The 20,489-nt window shown below is 40.0% G+C and overlaps 1 protein-coding gene across 1 annotated transcript; it reads left to right on the top strand.

Moving 5' to 3' along the window:
* Nucleotides 1-926: 926 nt before the first annotated feature.
* Nucleotides 927-20,106, top strand: LOC146238017 (EGF-containing fibulin-like extracellular matrix protein 1). Its single transcript, XM_084685732.1, has 9 exons — nucleotides 927-1,078; nucleotides 1,713-1,803; nucleotides 5,327-5,372; nucleotides 5,485-5,808; nucleotides 15,526-15,645; nucleotides 15,837-15,956; nucleotides 16,127-16,250; nucleotides 17,309-17,501; nucleotides 19,186-20,106. Exons 2-9 carry the CDS (start codon nucleotides 1,723-1,725, stop codon nucleotides 19,345-19,347), a joined length of 1,170 nt encoding a protein of 389 aa, XP_084541858.1. The 5' UTR covers nucleotides 927-1,078; nucleotides 1,713-1,722; the 3' UTR covers nucleotides 19,348-20,106.
* Nucleotides 20,107-20,489: the final 383 nt, after the last annotated feature.

Raw genomic sequence — 20,489 nt, 5'->3', positions numbered from 1 at the left:
GGGCTTGGTGGGGACAAGTACCTAGCGTCCCCCCCTAAATCTACGCCCATGCTGAAAACCCAGTAAACCGAAACCTAACCTAGCCAACAAAGGTAACGAATACCAGCCAATCAGAGGCGGAGTACTCTATTTTGGGGGGGGGTGAGTTAAGGTTCACACTTGGTGAGTTTGACTTCATGCAGCGCCTGCGTCGCCTGCAGCCTCCTGCAGCCCGGCTGACTTGAAGCAGCCAATGGCATTCTCAGCTTCAAGGCAGCCGACTGCAGCCGACTGTCGGCGCCGCTAGCGCTGCATGAAGTCAAACGCACTTACTAACATATCACGTGACTGACACCACGTGGATATTGATATGTTACGGATTGCATTGCCACTTTGCACATTGAATTTCCATTTGAATAAAGAGTCGAAAAAACTGTGTCAATATGAAATGCAATGCAATAAGCATTCATTCAAATTTGTATTCAGAATAATACAAACTGAATTGCGGATTGCATTGTCATTTGCACATTGAACTGCCATTTGACAACTGCTTTTCTATTTGAATTGCGGATTGCATTGTCACTTTGCGCATTGAATTGCCATTTGACAAATGCATTTCCATTTCAATAAAAAGTCGAAAAAACCTTGTCAATATGAAATGCAATGCAATAAGCGTTCATTCAAATTTGTATTCAGAATAATACAAACTGAATTTCGCATGGCTTTGTCATTTGCGCATTGAATTGCCATTTGACAAATGCATTTCCATTTGAATAAAGAGTCTAATAAACCTCCATAGATTTAGCTCCATACAATATACCCTGACCGGCCTTGTCTGTCTGGCACGCTTTATGTTGTGGTGCCACATGTCGGATAACCAGTAGAGGGGGTCAAACACGTTTCATTTGTACTTGACATTGCAAAATTCCCTCGGATGTTGACGTGCTTAGAGCACCACCTCTATCCATTTTTTTCAACGATAGACATTTATGCAGAAGTCACACTTATCAAAGATAGTTGATAGCTTTACGTTACAGTAGATGTTGTCAGGTTACTCCTGAGGATAAACAGTTTGCAAGAGACTGGCAGCATTTCCGAGGTAAGACTTAATTACGATATTCATTGCGCACAGTGGGCTTCAAACTATTGTGAAAAGCAATATTGATTTGATGGATATGCTATTTCCTAGATTTATAGCGCAGCATAAATTGGTCAATACATTGGTAACCTCTCAGCTATTAGGCTACTTGATATTGTGCGGCATCATTTGCAGACAGTGACAACCTACAAGTGATAAGGATGTGTTATCACTTTACCGTTTGTAAAGTAATACTTTAACGAGCAACCAACATGGAATAGGGATGCGCTGTCAGAGAAAATGTATTTCTCTGGGATAATTCTGTGTTGCTAAGGGGGGTCAAATTGTGCCAATGAAAATATGGCCTTATGTCATAGACGTTTGTACATGCAAACCTTTTCTCTCCTGATAACCTAATTATATCCGTCTAAATATGAGTTGCACACTGGATGGAGTAATTGAAGTTGTTTTATTGTTCACGAGTCAGTCCAAAATGTACCTAAATGTTATGCCACTTTTGTGTTAAGTAAATTATGTATTAAGTGTTGTAAACCTCAATGGACTTCCATGGTCCAACAACTGGTTAAGGTATGTTCATCCTTCCTTGGACTCCATTCTATTCACCTCATATTTGTCCGTTTGTCTTTATCTGAAGGGATAACAAAATGCTGTGGATGTATTTGTGTTTGAGTGTTGTCATCGACATTGCTGTGTCCCAGGAGGTTGAAGAACCTGTCACATACACGGCAAGTGGCTGTCACAACATCTACCATGCACTGGCTTACAATGCCTCTAAAATGAATGATTGAGGATGGAGTGAGTTATTCAGTAAATAATTACTGAAGAAATTGATTGATGAATAAGTAAATGGAGAACTAAGTGTGATTGATGGGTGGATGTATGGATAAATGGACAGATCAATGGAGAGACTAGATGAACAAAAAGGGTGTATTATTTTTTCTATGAAGGATAACTGTTTTGTACGGAGCCCCAGACATGACATCCGAAAAAAAAAAATTGTTCCCACGAAACACTAATTCGTTCACACGAAATGCTAATTCGTTCCCACGAAATGGGGGATAACGATGTAGCCTAACTATTGCGGGTAGTGTGGGGCACATATACCCAGAGCACTCTAAAGGTGCAGTCATGGACAGAGCTGATTTGATTGTATTGTATTTTAGGCTGGTGAATGACCGTGGTAAAGTTGGTTTGAAGTTCGATATTCAAGACATTCTGACGCCCAGTATTGTGTTATTTTAACCGGTGTTAGCACCGCTATGACCGGCCGCTTAGCCAATGATTTGGCTGCCTAAACAACGCGTATGTTTATGGACCATCAACAAATTACACGTTTCAAAAGTCAATAGCTTCTCAACCACATGAACTAGGAGTGTCAAATAATGTTAAACTGTTGAAGATGTATGCATTCATGCTGCACAGTCTTCATTTAGTTCATTTTCATCTCAAGTTATTAAACATGTATTCTTTATTCAAAATAAACCTTCAAACGTCAATAGCTTTTTGGTCATGTGACCTATAATCCTCAAATTCATTTCAGTATTCACTGACTATGCATACATGTTGCACAACCTTTATTTCGTTCATTTTCACCTCACACTATTTTAGATGAATTTTTTAATATTTCAAACTTCAATAGCTTTTTGGTCATGTTACCTGTACATTTCAAAGCCCTGTTTAACTGCTAAGAAAGTACATTTATACATGTCATATGTACATGGATGTAGGAATAAATATAATGGTAGAGCATCTTAAACAACCCACACCAGTTACTCTCCATCTTGACGCTACTGGTGGTGTTGTGTCAAAAATCCCAAATCAAAACAAAAGGGTTTTGTACTATGCCCTTGTACTGCTAGGTATGGGCAAAGATAAGCCACCTGTCCTCATCTCTGAGCTTATCACAGATGAACATCCTATACCAACATTAGCATATTGGTTGATGGACACAGTTAGAAAAGTCTCCAAGTGCACATCGTGCAGAGTACGACAGGTAGAGGTACACTACAGTTGGGCTCTAACGGATAGAGTGCTGCTGTCCTTTAACAGGAGATTATATATGCCTATCTTGAAAGAGCCCATATTGTCATAGAAATTCTGAAAATCAACAGTGACCTTCATAAGTTCACAGTTTTACACCTTTGCTCTGCCCACATTGTAAAAGCTGTCTCACAGGGATTTGGGAAAAGGATGCAAGACAAATGACTGAAGGAGTATGTCACATATTGCTTTGCAATTTTGTTGAACAGTACAAGCATGGATGAAGCTCTTCCTGTGTTCCAACATATGTATAATTTTCACTTCAATGGAGGATGGTGGTCCCGAACATGAAAAAACATTCTGAGCATATCGCATGCTAAACACATAAAAGTATAGAGCGTGTGAAAGAAGACCCCGAAGATCAGTTCCATGGTAAAATGAACAATCCTTGTTTTTATTGTATTATATGCAGGCAAAAGCCCTGTGGGGAAAAAGCCTCTGAGGTGGTGGTTTTACATTTTCAAAAAAGGGCTTCAAATAATGTAAGATAGAAATGAAAAACCTAAAGGCTGTGCAACATGTATGCATAGTCAGTGAATACTGAAATGAATTTGAGGATTATAGGTCACATGACCAAAAAGCTATTGACGTTTGAAGGTTTATTTTGAATAAAGAATACATGTTTAATAACTTGAGATGAAAATGAACAAAATGAAGACTGTGCAGCATGAATGCATACATCTTTAACAGTTTAACATTATTTTGACACTCCAAGTTCATGTGGTTGAGAAGCTATTGACTTTTGAAACGTGTTATTTGTTGATGGTCCCTAAACATACGCGTTGTTTAGGCAGGCAAAAGCATTGGCTAAGCGGCCGGTCATAGCGGTGCTAACACTGGTTAAAATAACACAATACTGGGCGTCAGAATATCTTGAATATCGAACTTCAAACCAACTTTACCACGGTCATTCACCAGTCTAAAATACAATACAATCAAATCAGCTCTGTCCAGGGGCATTTCTACACGGGGGCCTACAGGGGCCAGTGCCCCTGTAAAAATGTCCCTTGCCCCCACTCTGGCAAAAGTGTTTTTTTGTTTTGTTTTTTTTACACATTTTTTTCTTATAGTAGTCATCATGAACAGAGGAAGGGACATTGCAGCCTTTTTTGCCCCAGTAAATCAAAAAGTTAGAGAAACATATCAAGGTATTGAGAGAGCTGAGGATCTGGAAGAGGGAGAGCAATTTGTATGATTTTAATCTAAAGCAAAATTGTATTTAATGTTTAAATATAATTTGTTTCCAAAATAGCATTTTGTGGCCACAAAATTAGTATTTAGTGGGAACTAATAAGCATTTTGTGGGAACGAATTAGTATTTTGTGGGAACGATTTAGTGTTTCGTGGGAACTATTTCTTTTTTTTTCGGATGTCATGTCTGGGGCTCTGTAGTTTTGCCATCAGAATTAGACAAAAACATTCCAATAAAATACACCATTCTTTCTGTGACATGACAAACAATAAAAAAAGCTAACATACTTTACAACTGCTATTCTAAGTTCCAAATGATAACAATTTACACTAATTACAGTATAAAGTATTTGAATGGTGACAAGCGAGTGGCAATACTTATACGAAGAGTTTCCACCAATCCAGGAGGCACTTATCAGTAGTCGGCAGTTGTGACTTGATGTTGTTGTCGGAGCTGATGAGTTATGGAGGTTAATCATATGAGACTGGAGCCTCGAGCCCATGCTGAGGCCGGGCCGGAGCTTGCCTCGCTGGTCTAGCCTCATGAGTCAGATGGTCGGCGAACAGGCGCGCAGACATTCCTCCCTGGATGGCGACAGACTAAACACATTGTTTTGGGGGGATAAGTGAAAACACAGGTGTTCTCCAAGTTGTTAATGGCTTGTCTGTCTGATTTCCTGTTATCCACCAGTCGGGAAACAGAGCCACAGAGCAGAATAACAAATATGGTGTCATGCACCCACTCAGTAACTTAACATTTTTACAATTCAGTAGGCCTAAGTTATGTTTGGGGACTGTTTTTCCTTTTGTTTTACTTCATGATTATAATGACCTGAAGTTGAAGTTTGTTGTCTTTATGGTCCTATAGTGACTGCTATGCTTAATCAGTTTTGTAAATAAGGGTCATAGCTGTTTAATTTGTCAATCAGTGAATCAATCTAGTGTTCTGCCATTCTGTCACCAAAACAAATAAGTATAATAAATGCCAGATACCTAACAATCTTTTTCTGGCATTAGTGCACCGATGGCTATGAGTTTGATGTTGAACGACAAGAATGCAAAGGTAAGGCCATCCGTTTTTTATACCTCCAGTGAACGTGCGGCTTTCGGCTCACATAGTAGCATTTTACCATTGCCTTTGCGGAAGACGCTGATGACAGACTCTTAACTTTCAGACATCAACGAGTGTGTGACAGTGCCTGATGCCTGCAAAGGTGGCATGAGATGCATCAACCACTTTGGTGGGTACTTCTGCCTGCCCCAGAATGCCCAGATCATCGTCAGCAATGGAGAGGATGAACCTGCGGCTGCGATGGATGACGTGCGCAACCTGCCTTCGCCTCCTGTGGAGGCTCCAGCCCTAACAATTCAGAGGGTCATACCGATTGGTAGCGGAAGCCGAGGGGGCACTGGATACAGTGTTGGAGCCGGCGCTGCTCTCTCTCCACCAGTGCAATGTGCTATGGGCTTCACAGCTGATGAGACCAATTACTGCAGAGGTAAGACTGTGCTGTGAACTATACAATGTAGGCCTATACATTGAATGTGTGAGTGTCGGTGAGTGGGATTGTGTTTCTTGCGTGTGAGCGTGTTTGTAAAAGTGTGCGTCTGCTCTTCTCTCTTGGTCAAGTTGCAACACGCCGAATCTTGGCAAGGGAGGCAAACAATTGCAGTTACATAAACCATTCAGTTGACATGGGGTGACAGCCAAGCTGAGCTGAGGGACAGAAAAACATAGTAGCCAACAACACATTCCAAAACCATGCTTTTTCCCTTCCCTTCATTATTGTATCACTTATAAGAAGGGCTATCCTATACTTGGGTGGTGTATTTGGCAACAACAGATAGGCCTAGACTTGCGATACAACACTTAATTCCTTTAAATGTGTCTTTTATATGTATGAACTGCTCAAACTGGATTGTATGCAAAGTTAGTGTGAGTACACCCAGTAAAGTGCTACCGATGTACAGTGTGCATGTAATAGTCTGCTACAATAATTTCTGGTGACATAATAAGCAGAACAAAGTAAACAGGGATGTCTCAAGACATAAACAACAATTATTAATTTTATTGGTGTTCAGTGCATGTTATTGAGAGGTAACAGACGTTTCGCATAGTAGGCACTTTCTTGAAGTCTTGCAAAAAATACTTAATTCAAAACAGTCATTATTTTATCTTATGTCACATCAGTTGGCAAGCACATCTTGAAATTATTGGAAATGAGTCATCTGACAATGTACTCCTTCCAGCAAGATACCTTCAATAAACGTGCTTTATTTGATTTGTGATTGTGCGTTTGCCTTCAACAGCATAGTAATGCCAAAGAAAACTTATGTTGAGCATTACTGATAAAATTAGACTTAACAAAGTTAACAATATCTCAATTGTTAATAAATGGTACTTTTAAGTTGAAAGTGACAAAAAAAAGGTGTTATATGACTTGCTAGGTTGTCGAGTCAGTTAAGTTTATAGAACAAGAAAATGTATAAGAATGTGTAACCAATATAGTTAAGATTCAGAATACACTCTAAATGTATAGGTTCAGTTTCCAAGACATGGATTAAGCCTAGTCCTAAAGTAAGGGAAACAAATAAGAGAAAAGTCTAGGCTTAAGCCATGTCTAGGATACTGGGCCATAGTCTTTAGTAGTTAGGTCTCTGATTTGATCTCAGACTTCAAAGGCTAAGATCTATATTTACTGTCTTTATTCTTCTTGGTGCTTACTCAGGACAAAGGCAAGCTGGTTTTTCACAAAACTTGTGACACCGGTCATTACTCACATCTCTATGTTTACAAATTTGAATGGGGCTCTCACAGTTGTTGTCATGTGGTTAATCATTCTGACACCAAGGTGGCATAAAATGTTCTTGGTCAGACCACTGTCTCATGAAGGCACCACTTCATAGGGGAGTTTTTCATCTTTTGTTGGAAACATTTGGGGGCTTTTGGGAGTATGTTCATAGTGTTAGACAGTACAGAGCACAGTTATGATTTTCACTCATTCTGCCTTGTACAGAATAGTATAGGTTTCACTGACAGATTCTGACAGTTTATAATAGCAACAATTTTCTTAAAATGATTTAAAGGAAACGTGATGTTGCTTGCCTGACTGCTTGCCTGACTGCTTGCCTGACACACATTATGCAAGTACTCTTTTTGGATTTTCAATGGTTTCCATGACATCACTCAAATCCAATGCACCCACAGTAATTCACTTAAAAAAAAATACCTCTTGTGTGATTTTATTTCCCAGGAGTTAACAGAGATGTACTACATCAGTCTTAAACATATGAATTGTATATGAGGAAAATAGTACACAGTACAATATATATGAAGGTGTTGTGTCTGCTTTGTAGCTGGGATCATAGAAGTGTGCATTTTGTGCCTATTGGTTCACCTCTGTCGACATGTATAACAGCAATCTAAAGTGATCTCCTGGAAAAAGTGGAATGGGAAGCCATCGTCATATTTTCCCTCTTGTATGGATAAGTGGATGCCAGCTTTGACCATTAGCTAGTGCTGTACTATTCCTCGCTGCCACCAGCCAAAAGCAGGGTCACCCGGGCTTTGTTAACTGGAAATGATGTGTATCACTGTGTGTGTGTGTGTATTGTGTGTCTCTGTGTATGTAAGTGTGTGAGTGTGTGTGTGTGTGTGGGGGGGGGGGGGTTAAATATGTTTACACAGACGTCAAGCCTCTAGTATGACATCATTTTCACATCGTGGTTATAGCCCCTGTGTCACAAATGGGTTACATCAGGCAGACCGCTGCTGAGCTCAACTTCTTGCTGCTTTTTTCTGAGCCAAGCTTTGGATGGATTGATTGTTCTCTCTCTCACACGTGTAACACATCCGAGGCACTGTATACAAAACTGAGCGAGTGCCCCTATTTTTAGCACTTTGTATATAGTATGTTAACCAACCTGGCTATGACTGCAGACCACCCAGGAGAAGGGGATGCTAAGGAACACTGTCAGTGTTCTGTTCAGTAGATTTGTCTCTGTTGGACCAGAAATATTAAAAAGTGTAGATAAGAATATTATATTTACATTACATTTATTCATTTAGCAGACGTGAGTGAAATTCGGCAGGTGTATTGCTCAGAACCCAAGGACGTGCAGAGTTGAGTGTGAAGTTGTTTGGATGAGTCGTTCCAGAGAAATACACATACAAACATTGGTTGCCATGTTGGGCTGCACTAAGCAATGGATTACTTCACGAGGCCCGATACACTCCGAGACCCAGCCTGTTGGCCAGATTTTTATGAAACAGTGAATTTGAAGGTACCCAATACCTAGTCTATTTTTTCCAATGTGACATAATAGTGCAAAAAGGGAGTGCAGCAGTCAAGGATGAACATGATTTAAGTAATCAAGCACTTTCAGAGAAAAACATAATCATAAAACTCACTGCCATTTACATTTAGCAGACGCTCTTATCCAGAGCGACTTACAGTAAGTACAGGGACATTATCCCCGAGGCAAGTAGTGTGAAGTGCCTTGCCCAAGGACACAATGTCAGTCTGGCATGGCCGGAAACCGAATCGGCAACCTTCTGATTACTAGCCCAATTCCCTAACCGCCCAGCAGTGGCGATTTCTTTAAGACTGCAAGGGAAGCTCAGCTTTCCCTAACATTTAAAAAAATTAATGGTCAACTATTTACTATTGTGTTAACATTGCCTGGCCCCCCAGTGATGGAATCAACTCCCCACCTCCATCAGAGACACTGACTGTCTCTCCACCTTCAAGAAAAGGCTCAAGACACACTTGTTCCGGGAGTACAACGGTACTTAGGAATGGTTTGCTGGACCCAATGCTAGTTTCCTCAAGGATCACAATGACTCTTGCTTAGAGACTGGTTGCTCTTGTTGGTTAGTGGTAATTGATTTAAACTGTTGTACTCGCTGTGAAATATTTTATTTGATCTCATTTCTTACTGATGCTTTATTTTCTACAGATACACTTGTACTTATAGCGATTCATGTTGTTTAATTGTAACTTGCTTAACTACATGCTCCTATGGTTCTTGCCTTTGGCACTTACATTTGGTTGTTCACAATATGTGCTTCATGTTTTGGCTTCCCACAATGTTTTTGGGCTATCTTGTTGTTATCATCAGTGACCTATGCACTTTGTAAAGCTCTCTGCTTTGGATAAAAGTGTCTGCTAAATGAATAAATGTAAATGTAAACATTTTAAATACGTTAGAACACGTTCATATCGAAGACGAGTTTGTTCAGAATAAGCTACATATATTAGCAGGTCGACTGACTGATTTCCTACTCATACATTCCCGTAGCGCCACAGTGCATTTCCCTGTTGAAGCTCAGCTTCCATGGACTTCAATGGGGCTGCTTTGAACAGTTTTTTTCAGTGCTTAAAAACGATACGATCATTGGATAAATTCTACAATTTATGGAACACTGAGTTTGTCAAAAAAAAAATGAAATGAAATTTCATGAAATTTAAAAATGCTATATATAAATATAGCATTATATAGTTATATAGCTGAATCAATTTACCGACATCAATAAATAAATAAATGTATTTATTTCAAAATGACATTTTTGTAAAGACAACATTTATTTAATTCATGGGACTTTTATGTCCTGATGCCAATTAAGCTAATTCAGAAAGCTAGTCAACAGCTCCCTCATCTTGCTAGCTTTGACAAAAAAAATTCTGACAAAGTTTAGTTTGAGGGCGTTTTGTCTGATAATGGTGGCGTTTGGTTTGAGAGTGTTTTGTCTGAGAATGATGGCGTTTTACTGTGGCCGACATGTGCAAACGCACTGCAAATAGACAAAGCACAAGCAAATTGACAAAACACAAGCAAATTAAGAAAACATCTTGATGTATTTGACAACACATGCGCAGCATTCAGCAAACGCGCTGCAAATACACACAACACAACCAAATACATAAACACGCTGCAAATATAGAAACGCGCTGCAAAAAGGAAAGCACGCAAACCCCGAAAACAAATGCAAACAGAAAACATGGGAAAGCATCCAGATAACACAACGGAAGTGCTCCAGGCATGTAGTGGGAGCGCTAAGTGGAAGAGTGTGATTTTCGAACCAGAGAGGGCAGATGAGAAGTTTGTTTTGAATAAGGGGACCTAAATTGAAGTAAAGATGTGCCCTCCTCTTTTACAGTTTTTCAAAAGGCTTACTTTGATGTTGGTCCAAACTTCTATATGCTCTCTCTTTCTCTCTCGCCCCATGGGGCAGAAAATCAAGATGTTCCACTTGGATCATGCCCTAGAGGCCTGGAAAACTTCCGTTGAAAAAACTGGATGCAGCATTTTTGGTTTGCGTGCTTTCGTTTTAGCAACGCGTTTATGTACTGCAGCATTTTTGGTTTGCGTGCTTTCGTTTTTGCAACGCGTATTTGCAGCGTGTTTATGTATTTGGTTGTGTTGTGTGTATTTGCAGCGCATTTGCTGAATGCTACGCATGTGTTGTCAAATAAATTAAGATGTTTTCTTAATTTGCTTATGTTTTGTCCAAATGCATGTGTTTTCTTAGTTTGCAGCGCGTTTGCACATGTCGGCCACTGTAGCGTTTGGTTTGAGAGCGTTTAGTCTGAGAATGACGGCGTTTGGTTCGAGAGCGTTTTGTCTGAGAATGATGGCGTTTGGTACATAGATATATGGTTTGGTATGTGAGCGTGTCTGAGAATGACGCCGTTTAGTTTGAGAGCGTTATGTCTGAGAATGACAGACTGAAGCCGTTTCGCCTGAGTCTGACAACTTTTGGTCTGAGACTTGAAGCCTTTTCGTTTGAGTCTGACACTTGAGTCTGAAATCTGACTGAGGATGTCCTAAAATCAGTGGCGGAACCAGACTTTTATAAATGGGGTGGCCAAGGGGTGGCCAGGGCTACTTCAGGGGGTCCACAGACCAAGACTGAAAATGTGTGTGTAACCTTAACCTGGCATCCGAGCAGTGTAAATTATTCATATACTAATGCTTATGAGAAATAGAAATAAAATTCACTTAAGCCTGAGTTCTTAAAGGGGCAATTGACTGGGTTTTTTGGGTATTTCACACTATTCCTTAAGGTCTCCGAATAGGGTATGTAACATTGGTTGGGTTGAAAATGGCCCAGGTGCTATTCTATGCCCACTGACAGATCCTCTGAAATGTTCCAGGGAAAAAAACTAGCTTTTCTCCTTTTATGGTATGCTCAATAATATTTAGATAAGCTGCGAGCTGATTGGTTGGTTTTCAACAAGTGAAGCTGGGGAGCAAAAATGCAACACGGCCAACAGCAGCACTCGCTGAAACACCAAAGTTGGAGACTTGAAATAAAAACGCGCAAATAAATATTGTGTCTACACAACACTGATTTCAACAGATTGACTATATATCATTTGAAATGATAACATTACTTGTTTCCACTTCTGTTGTTGAAGCAAACTGGATTGACTTGGGTGGGTAGAACGTTAGGCTACAGCTTAGCAACCAAACCATATCATGATTCTACTCGGCTTCAGTTAGCTAGCTAGCTCTAAATAACTTGCTGAAAAATAACATGACAAAGATCTGGACAAACATGCATCGTGAATTATACATTTACATTACACCGGTTATTTATTTGAATGAAACACAGTCAGGAACATGAATCAACGTTAGCCCCATTGCCAATAAACTAGGCTAAATTATCACACATTCTACCTATGCTCTTGCGTTAGCAAACTTTTTAAAATGCCTACAGTCTAGGTGTTACTAGTAACAGTTACTAGCAATGCTAACGTATCCTGCAGCGTTTCCCCTAGGATTTTTTGTAGCAGTGGGGGCAGGTCTGTCCGACCCCCCCTCCCCCTCGGCCAAAATAAAGTTCTAACCCTATATTTTGGAGTAGGTTAATGTAATAGTCTAATAACAAATGTAATATTGCATATATTTTTGTCCTATTTTCCGTAAAGCAATACAGTTAGGCTACTTAAAGTATGTTCTAAATGGCAGAAACATGCTGCCAACTAATAATTGACGTAACAGTAGCCTAGCCTATCGAGGTACTCGAAAGCATGTACACTGTCGGCTTCATTTGATCTTGATAGGCTAAGCATTCTGTAGCAAATAATAACAATATACCCACTATTAATTAAAACTACTTCAGCATAGTAATGCACCTCAAATACAAAAGTGAGGAAGGGCAGCAATCGCTATCGAATCAACAGGCATGCAATTATGCTAGCAGGGGAAGAATACAAACAACGAAAATCACCAGTTAACTTAAATTTGCAATAACTGTAGACTAATACAATAACAGGCTTTAATGAACTGAAAACATAAGTTATACAACTTACAGTTCTCAAGGACGCACACACGCAATCTCAACTGCGCTGTGAAGCGCGTGTCCTTAATATTCTCCGACATGCACTCTAACAATCACTGCTGATAGACGGCCTAAAATCTTGTACAGCCCTATTTCTGATACCATGGCGGCAGAAATTTAGCCGTGGCGGGCCGCCACGACAAACTCAACATAGGGGAAACCCTGTCCTGTACCAAGCACCTGCCTTTCTCCAGTTCTTTCAAATAGATTATCTAGACAGGCGTTAGCAATAAGCCAGACTGCTGTTTGTTTTCTGGCTATTTTTCAGAAGCTTCCCTTCTAATGCTGACTACAGCTAGTCTAGCTAGAGTCATTTGATGTGTGTAGAAACTTATTTAGCATTCTACCTGGTATGCTATATACAGGAAACGTTAGCATTGCTAAGAACTGTTAGCACAACATCATACTGTCCTTATAGCTTGCAGTTGCAATGAGCATACTGTCGGAACAGCACCTCTTTCCAGGCTCAGCTTCCCAGCAAATCCTGCTTGAAATTGTCCAAGGTTGTCAAAACTGTCTTGGGTGAAATGTTCAGAGCAAATGAATGATTGAGTGTCGAACTTCGCCGGGATCTTCTCATAGACAACAGCAGCCATGCCTGTTGAATGTTTGGCTCCTTGGGAAGACTGAGTGTTAGCCTTCCCTGTACAGCCTGGAACACAGCATTTACAACCGTGGTCCATTTTCAATATCCATGTTATAATTAAAAACGTTCTTCTTTGTAATTCCTTCTAACTAGCCTACACAGAGCAGCGCGCAGCTAAACTAGTATCGGAGATAGACGCTACCTCGGGCTGGTCTGGATGTAAATTCGGGGGCGTGACAAAGATACAGACCAGAGCCAAAAAGGCGGTCCCCGGTCCTACGTAGGACCGGTAGCTTTGTTGAAAAGCTAGCGTTTTACAGCCAATTTCTTTCTTTTTGAGATTTGAATAGGAAAGAGGTGTCAATGGACTTTGATATTCACGGTATGTTCATTTTACCCACCGAACTGTCGTTTTTCAACTATAACAAGGTAAAATCGGTTTTTTAGTCAATTGCCCCTTTAAGTGTGGCCTAGTATGATCCACCATGGTTACTTTAATCAAATTCTACATTTACTATGAATAGACACGTTTCTCTACATCTGAATTGCAACAAATGTCTTTCTTACACACACTGTGCTGTAGGCTACTCACAAACTGGAGAGACTTTGGTCACTCTGTTTTCATGAATATACTGTATAATCTGGGTCTAACCAGGTTAGAGGTTAGATCCTTCTTTTACATGAAAACATAACTATTAGTGTACACTCACACAAAAAATGCCACAGCCATCAAAACAAGAACATTCATGAATCAACAACCAACATTTTAAAGTGAGGCTTAATCTGAAAAAAACAAACTTGTGTAGGCTTACATGTGTGGCCTACAAACACAAGCTAAACTTTGCATGAGACTGCCTAGTATGCTCTGACCTGGTGCCTGTAGCTTTGGGGAGGGAGCTGCTCTGAGGTCTTGGGGTGGTGCAAGGACTGGGGTCTATTTTCACCTGATCCTGTTTGCTCAGCTTTTTGAAGAAGTCTGCTATCTCTCCCTTTCTTTTAAACTTTGAAGTGAACCCTAAGCAAAAATAACATGTAGGCCTACACATCCAATTACCCACAATTGAGTCCAATCTTAAACATATTCCCATTATTATCTTCAATCAACTACTAGATCATGGCTAGCCCTACTCTGAAATACGTTATTTCAAACAGGCATTATACGATAGCAAACAGGGTCCATCTGACTGCAGTGTTAATCTTTTGTAACGTTAATAGCTTGATAAGGCATCTCATCAAGGAATCTTAGCAGAATCTGCGGCCCAGCAACTCAGCTTTCATAACATTTCGTTCAGGAAGCCTCAACACCACTGCTAAACCTTAAAAACGATGTAAAATGATGCCCTTGTTTTCCGTCGCTGGCGCTGTATCAGACGCTGGCGTAGTGATTTGTGACTGACTGGTGAACTGTGGAAATATCCTTGATTGAAAAAAGCACTGCCAGATGTCAAAAGAAGATAAATTAAATGGCAATCAGCATTCAATTGCCAGGGATAGCGCATTACATTTTGGGGTGGCACCTGGGGTGGCCAGTCCGATATCGGGTGCAGTCCTGTTCACTGCTCGGAAGGTCAGTACCAGGGTCTTGAATCTGATACGGGCATTGATTGCACATGCTGGGAGACCAGCGAGCAGCGAGTTGCAGTAGTCCAACTTGGAGAGGACCAGTGCTTGGACTAGCGATTTTGTACTATAAATATCACCAAAGCTATTCAAGCTTAGTCCCATCGCGGATTTTGCAACTCGTTGAAAGACAAACTGCGACCACCTATTTCTTTGTATTTGCTTGGCAACATTATCATACATTTCATACAATTATACACCACATTACTTGTTTCAGTTTAACTTAATTCCCACATTCCCTTCAAGTTTAATATGGTTAATATTGTTTCATTAGATCGTTCGTTCATTAATTCATACAGTAGCCTAGGCTAGTCTAGTGTTAAAGGGGTCAGTGAACTAGCAAAATAAATGGAAAATGTATATGATGTAGGCCGAAAATGAGCTTCCCCCATTTAAAAGACCAGCAGCCACCACTGCCTCTCAGCCACCTGACTCCCTGATGTTGGTGGTCTGGAGTGTCTATTTTGGTGCAACCTATCACAAAAATGGTAAACATAAAACTGTTTATATATTCTAGATGTTAATGTAGAATATTTGTCTTTACGTTTCAAGATTGTAATCAAACTATAGTGCAAAATACTATTCAGTTTCAAAGCATTGTAATCCCAAAGACTTTGCGAGTCTTTGCATCCAGCTAATTTGGTTGCTTCCAATGCTTTGCAGATGTCAACGAGTGTGAGGATAGCAATCCATGCCAGCACCAGTGCTACAATATCATGGGCTCCTTTATCTGCCAGTGTGAACAAGGCTATGAGTTAGTGTCAGACCAAGTATCATGCCAAGGTAATGACTGTGGTGTAAATTTACATGTACAGTTTGTATTATCTGGTTAGAGCATGGGGTGTATCTTAAAGTATAGATGCAGTAGAAATTTGTCACTTGGTACTTTGTTAAACAAATTGGACTTAAATATGTATGATGTGTATGTCATACAGGCCTTTAAGTTGATTCCCTAAATGTTTGTCTGTGAATAGATATCGATGAGTGTGCTTTCTCCAGCTACATGTGCCAGTGGCAATGTGTAAACCAGCCTGGAGGGTATATCTGTGCCTGTCCTGATGGATACCAGCTCCAAGGCACCCGAGTATGCCAAGGTACTGGGCCTGTTGCAACAAGCACACTACCTAAATCTCAACCAAGCCCAACCAACCAATCTTTCAACACCAGCAGTGAATCTCAGTGATGCAATGATTTTAATATATATTAACACCAACGTTTTGGGATTAAGGATGTGAAATTGTTAACATGTTCTCTTCATGGGCAGACATAAACGAGTGTGATACAGGACATAACTGCAGAGAAGATGAGATGTGCTGGAACTACTTTGGAGGCTTCCGGTGCTATCCTAGAAACCCCTGCCATGAACCTTACGTGCAGACAGGAGAAGGGTAAGAATAAAAGAAAAACGTTTTGGAAGACTGTGCTGTGCTGAAACACTTTTTTGAGATTGTTTTCAAGTTGGATGTAATTGTCAATTATGGTCTTTCAACATATTAGGATTACGTGAGTAGTGAAGAGTTGCACCTACCCCAATTACCCTTTGCAGCCACTCCCATTTGTTTACAAAGAACAACAGATTTTTATGCAAGATCCTCCAGTTGAAGTGTGAGTTGTAGATGAACAATTTCAAAGTACAAATTCTGTGTAATTCTATAGAACTAATGGAAATGTTTATGGACATTGTATGGTTAGGGTAACAAGTATGGTTAAGGTTAGTAGTACAACTTTAAGGCCCATTGATCAATTGGCTCTATCACCTTTTTGTGCATCCAGGGAAACAAATGTTAGCCTGGTCCAAACCAGACCCTCGTACATTTTATTTGTACAGAGGGTCTGGGATCGCTCCATTGATAAGCGTTAACTTCCTTGAAGGTGGGTCCTCTGTTGAAGTTTAAAACTATTGGATCTGCTCAGAGCCACTCTGATCTGTCACCACTACTATAATGGAGCTAGCTGCCGTAGCTGGAAAATCAAACTTTTCCCGAACCCCGTGGGGAGGAGGGCCACAACATCATGGCCACCAAAAAAACTCAGCAAGGAATGTTCTTGCTCCGGCTTTAACTTATGGATATTCGGCAGTGTTGCCACAACCGCAGAATAGCTTCGCTCGCATCTTTCTCCGCCGCCATTACTGAACTACTCAAACTAGTGCACGACATTAACGTCATCGTTCTCAGCCACTCCCTCTGTTCGCTGATTGGACCTACAAAAAATGTGTTTCTGAAAATCGACTTCAAAATCAAACTCCCAGACCTAGTACAGATACAAAGTGAGCGGAAGTACGTAGAAGGGCAGAGCAAGGCTAAACAAATGTACCCACCATCATAGATTATTACCATTAGCTTGCTCTGGTATGTTTCCCATCTTCACCTGCAAAAAGACAATCCAACCTACCACTACCACATCCACTATGTGGTGAAAAACTATAATGGCTCTATGTATGCAGTCGTTGCAGCTGCCAGTCACCCTCAATCTGCCGAGGACTTCCACCATCCATTGTGTACAAATACATGAGCATCACCTCAGAGCGCTCCGTGCCAGCAGACATCTTCCAGATTCAGGCCACCAGCGTCTACCCCAACATGCACAATACCTTCAGGATCAAGTCTGGCAACGAGGGAGGAGAATTCTTCCTCAGGGTGAGACAATAATACCACTTAAGTCAAATTATTCAAGTGGTCATGTAGCACTGTCCGCATTCATTAAAGTGAAACGTTCTGCAAATGTTATATCACACATTCTTTCATAAATGCTTTATTCCACAAATTGAATAGCATAAATACTTTGCCACATATTTATACAAATGAATATTGAATATTTTTTTCAATCAATCTACACACAATATACCATAATTAAAAGAAGTGCTATTACTTCAAATTGAGTGGAACTGCAAAGTGTAATGCATAGTGTAAATATGCATTATAATATTGCAGTATTATATTATATTTAACTTTTGACTTGAATTAACTAAGGCTTCATGCTGTGGTACAATTCTGTCTTCCAGCTAATACCTACCACCTCTAGGCCTCTTCAGGCTTCTGTTATTAAAACAAAATCTAGGCGGAAAAAAACTATCAATTTAATTGTGTTCAAGCTTCTATTACGCAAAAGGTAGGACTTAAAGGACTCCTGACGACAGGGGAAATAACTTCAGAGTGTCACCACAATCATGCATGTACTACAAATGATTCAAGAACAGCTTTCAATTGACTTTGGATATGCCTCTTTTAGGCGTTTTTTTATTTTATTTGACAGGATCGCTAAGAGGTTTTAATTTATGTAACAAAATTCACTGATCTATTCTGAAAGTATATCCACTTTATAATGTCGTTCTGTTAGCTAGACAGCCAACCCCTTTGAAAGCAGCTGATTATCGGTTGTAAAAGTGAATTTGCTTCTAAATAAAGAACCAGTTTTCCTATTTTCCTTACAGTGATCTCTGGTGCGTTAAGCGCTTAGTTTCATTTAATTGCGAATACGTTTGTTAATCACATTAGTTAATTAACAAAACAAAATTCACATAATTTGTCATACAGCCTCCGATACACCCTCCTCATGCACACGCTAGTGAAGCGTATGGTGCGAGGGATGACCAGAAAACCAATTACAGTGAAGGGGCTGGGATGAGTTTCCATGATGCCCTTGGAGGCACATGAAAGATGGGACTGTTTTCAAAAAGGTCAAAATGCTGTTGACTATCGCGGTACAGCACTCTGTTGGGAAGTTTTGAACTTTGCAGAGTGCCCGGTTCTTGAGATAACCGTTGGAAACTCAGTTAGACAGACTAGAACTGCTTAGTTGCTAACGTGTGCTGACGTTGTGACGTTAGGCTAGCACTGAGGTCCATTGGTGCATACAAGGCCGTGCAACGGAACATAAATACAAATACAACCAACACAATCGCTAACAAGACAAACCTTTTGACACCGATGTTGTCTATGTAGACCAAATATTGAGGGATCCTTAGGGGTGGGAAAATAAATAAGAATAAAAAATAAATATATATGAGAGAGAACAAAGGTTGTACTCTTGCTGAAGGCAAGCACACCCAAAATATAATAATGCTAGGAATCTCTGTGTTTGTCTGTCTGTCTTAAATAAAGTGTTACCTACTGGGTAAGTTTCAGACAAACATTTCAAAATGGAAAATAGATGAAGGAACTATTACATTTTTTAAACGTTCATTGAAAAGATGTATTTAGTGGAGCATTTAGTCATTGTACACTAGGAAAGATGCATCCCGAGACTACTAGTATGTCCCTGTATTTGTCTGTACAGTTGCTTTAAACTAACATACTACTTCTCTTACCCTCAACACTCCAGCGCTCCAACAACGTCAGTGCCATGCTAGTGATGACAAAGCCTCTGACTGCTCCAAGGGAGCACGTTGTAGATCTGGAGATGGTCACCCAGAACAACGTCCTTAACTACCGCTCCAGTTCTCTACTGCGGCTTACCATCATCGTGGGACCCTATGCTTTCTAAGACATTTTTAGTATTCATTAAGTAGCCTACTGATATCATATCAGCTTACTCTACTGATCAAGATCAAAATAGAAAGGGCTGAATCTCAATAAAATCACCTTATCATTACTAAATTATTAGAGCACAGCTAAATAATTGTAAAACAATGTTTTGTATTGCTTTTTCTTAGCTTTCTAAAGATATCAATGTTGATAAACCTTTTGATTTACTATTAATTGGTGTTTGTATTTTCTAACAGAACACTTACAGTGTAACCAAACACAGAAACATATTTTTTATAGCAACCCCTATGGTTAATACTCACACACGGATACACTCATCATTACTGGCCTTGATTCTGATTTACCTTTGTTAAAGTGTTATTTTTTGGGAAGATTCTGGCTCTTTTGCCCCTTGTGTTTAAAAACGTTTGAAGAATTGTGTGATGTATGACTACTTTTTGGAGGTACGTATCACAGGGAGGCGTATGGCTACCATAAGATGTTCAAGCAGGTAACACTTCTAAGCTAATGCAAAATACAGGTGATTGTGCAGCAATAATGTGGGAGTTTGAGAATAATAGTTAGTCTGCTAAATGCTTTTTGTAGATTTACCAATTATTATATGCATCCCACCCCAAAATATGAATTTTTCAACATTTATTAGAAAGGGTAATTGTACATGTGCGTTCAGCATTGTAGATTTAGGCATCTCTAAAAATAATGAAGTGTCTCAAGTGTTGGCAATATTGTGCTTGGTTCCACAACCCCTCCCCCCCCCCACAAACACACACCCACACACATAAATGGTTACCTCTAAGCCAAGAGTGATGATATGTGTAAACTAGAGGTTTAGCCAATCCAATTCTAATCTCCTTTTGGACCAAGGTCTGTAATTAGATTTTGGATTGGTAAATGCTGGGCTGAGACGTGTTAGATGTGTAAGTGCTGGAGCCATAGTTGAGTCTCTGCAGGCCCAAAGCTCTGGCTTGTATCTAATAGAGATATCATACATGTCTGTTCATACTTCTTAACTTCTTGACCCTTGAGGTAACCTATGTGAGCATGTTTTCATTTCAACTGTCCTATGTGTAAATTTGCTTTGATGGATTATCTGAGTTGAAATCGGGTGATATTTGTACTTGAAAATGTGTGTTTTTGAGA

This window comes from Hypomesus nipponensis, chromosome 21 (assembly GCF_054491055.1).
Source record: "Hypomesus nipponensis isolate SF chromosome 21, ASM5449105v1, whole genome shotgun sequence".
Classification (NCBI taxonomy): Eukaryota; Metazoa; Chordata; class Actinopteri; order Osmeriformes; family Osmeridae; genus Hypomesus; species Hypomesus nipponensis.
Note: the sequence above shows the minus strand (reverse complement) of the source record. Positions and strands in the feature narration are given on the sequence as shown.

Coding starts and splice junctions, on each gene's coding strand:
- LOC146238017 (XM_084685732.1), top strand. CDS start 1,723: ATGCTGTGGATGTATTTGTGTTTGAGTGTTGTCATCGACATTGCTGTG. Junction 1,804..5,326: donor AAGAACCTGTCACATACACG/GCAAGTGGCTGT, acceptor TTCTGGCATTAG/TGCACCGATGGCTATGAGTT. Junction 5,373..5,484: donor TGAACGACAAGAATGCAAAG/GTAAGGCCATCC, acceptor CTTAACTTTCAG/ACATCAACGAGTGTGTGACA.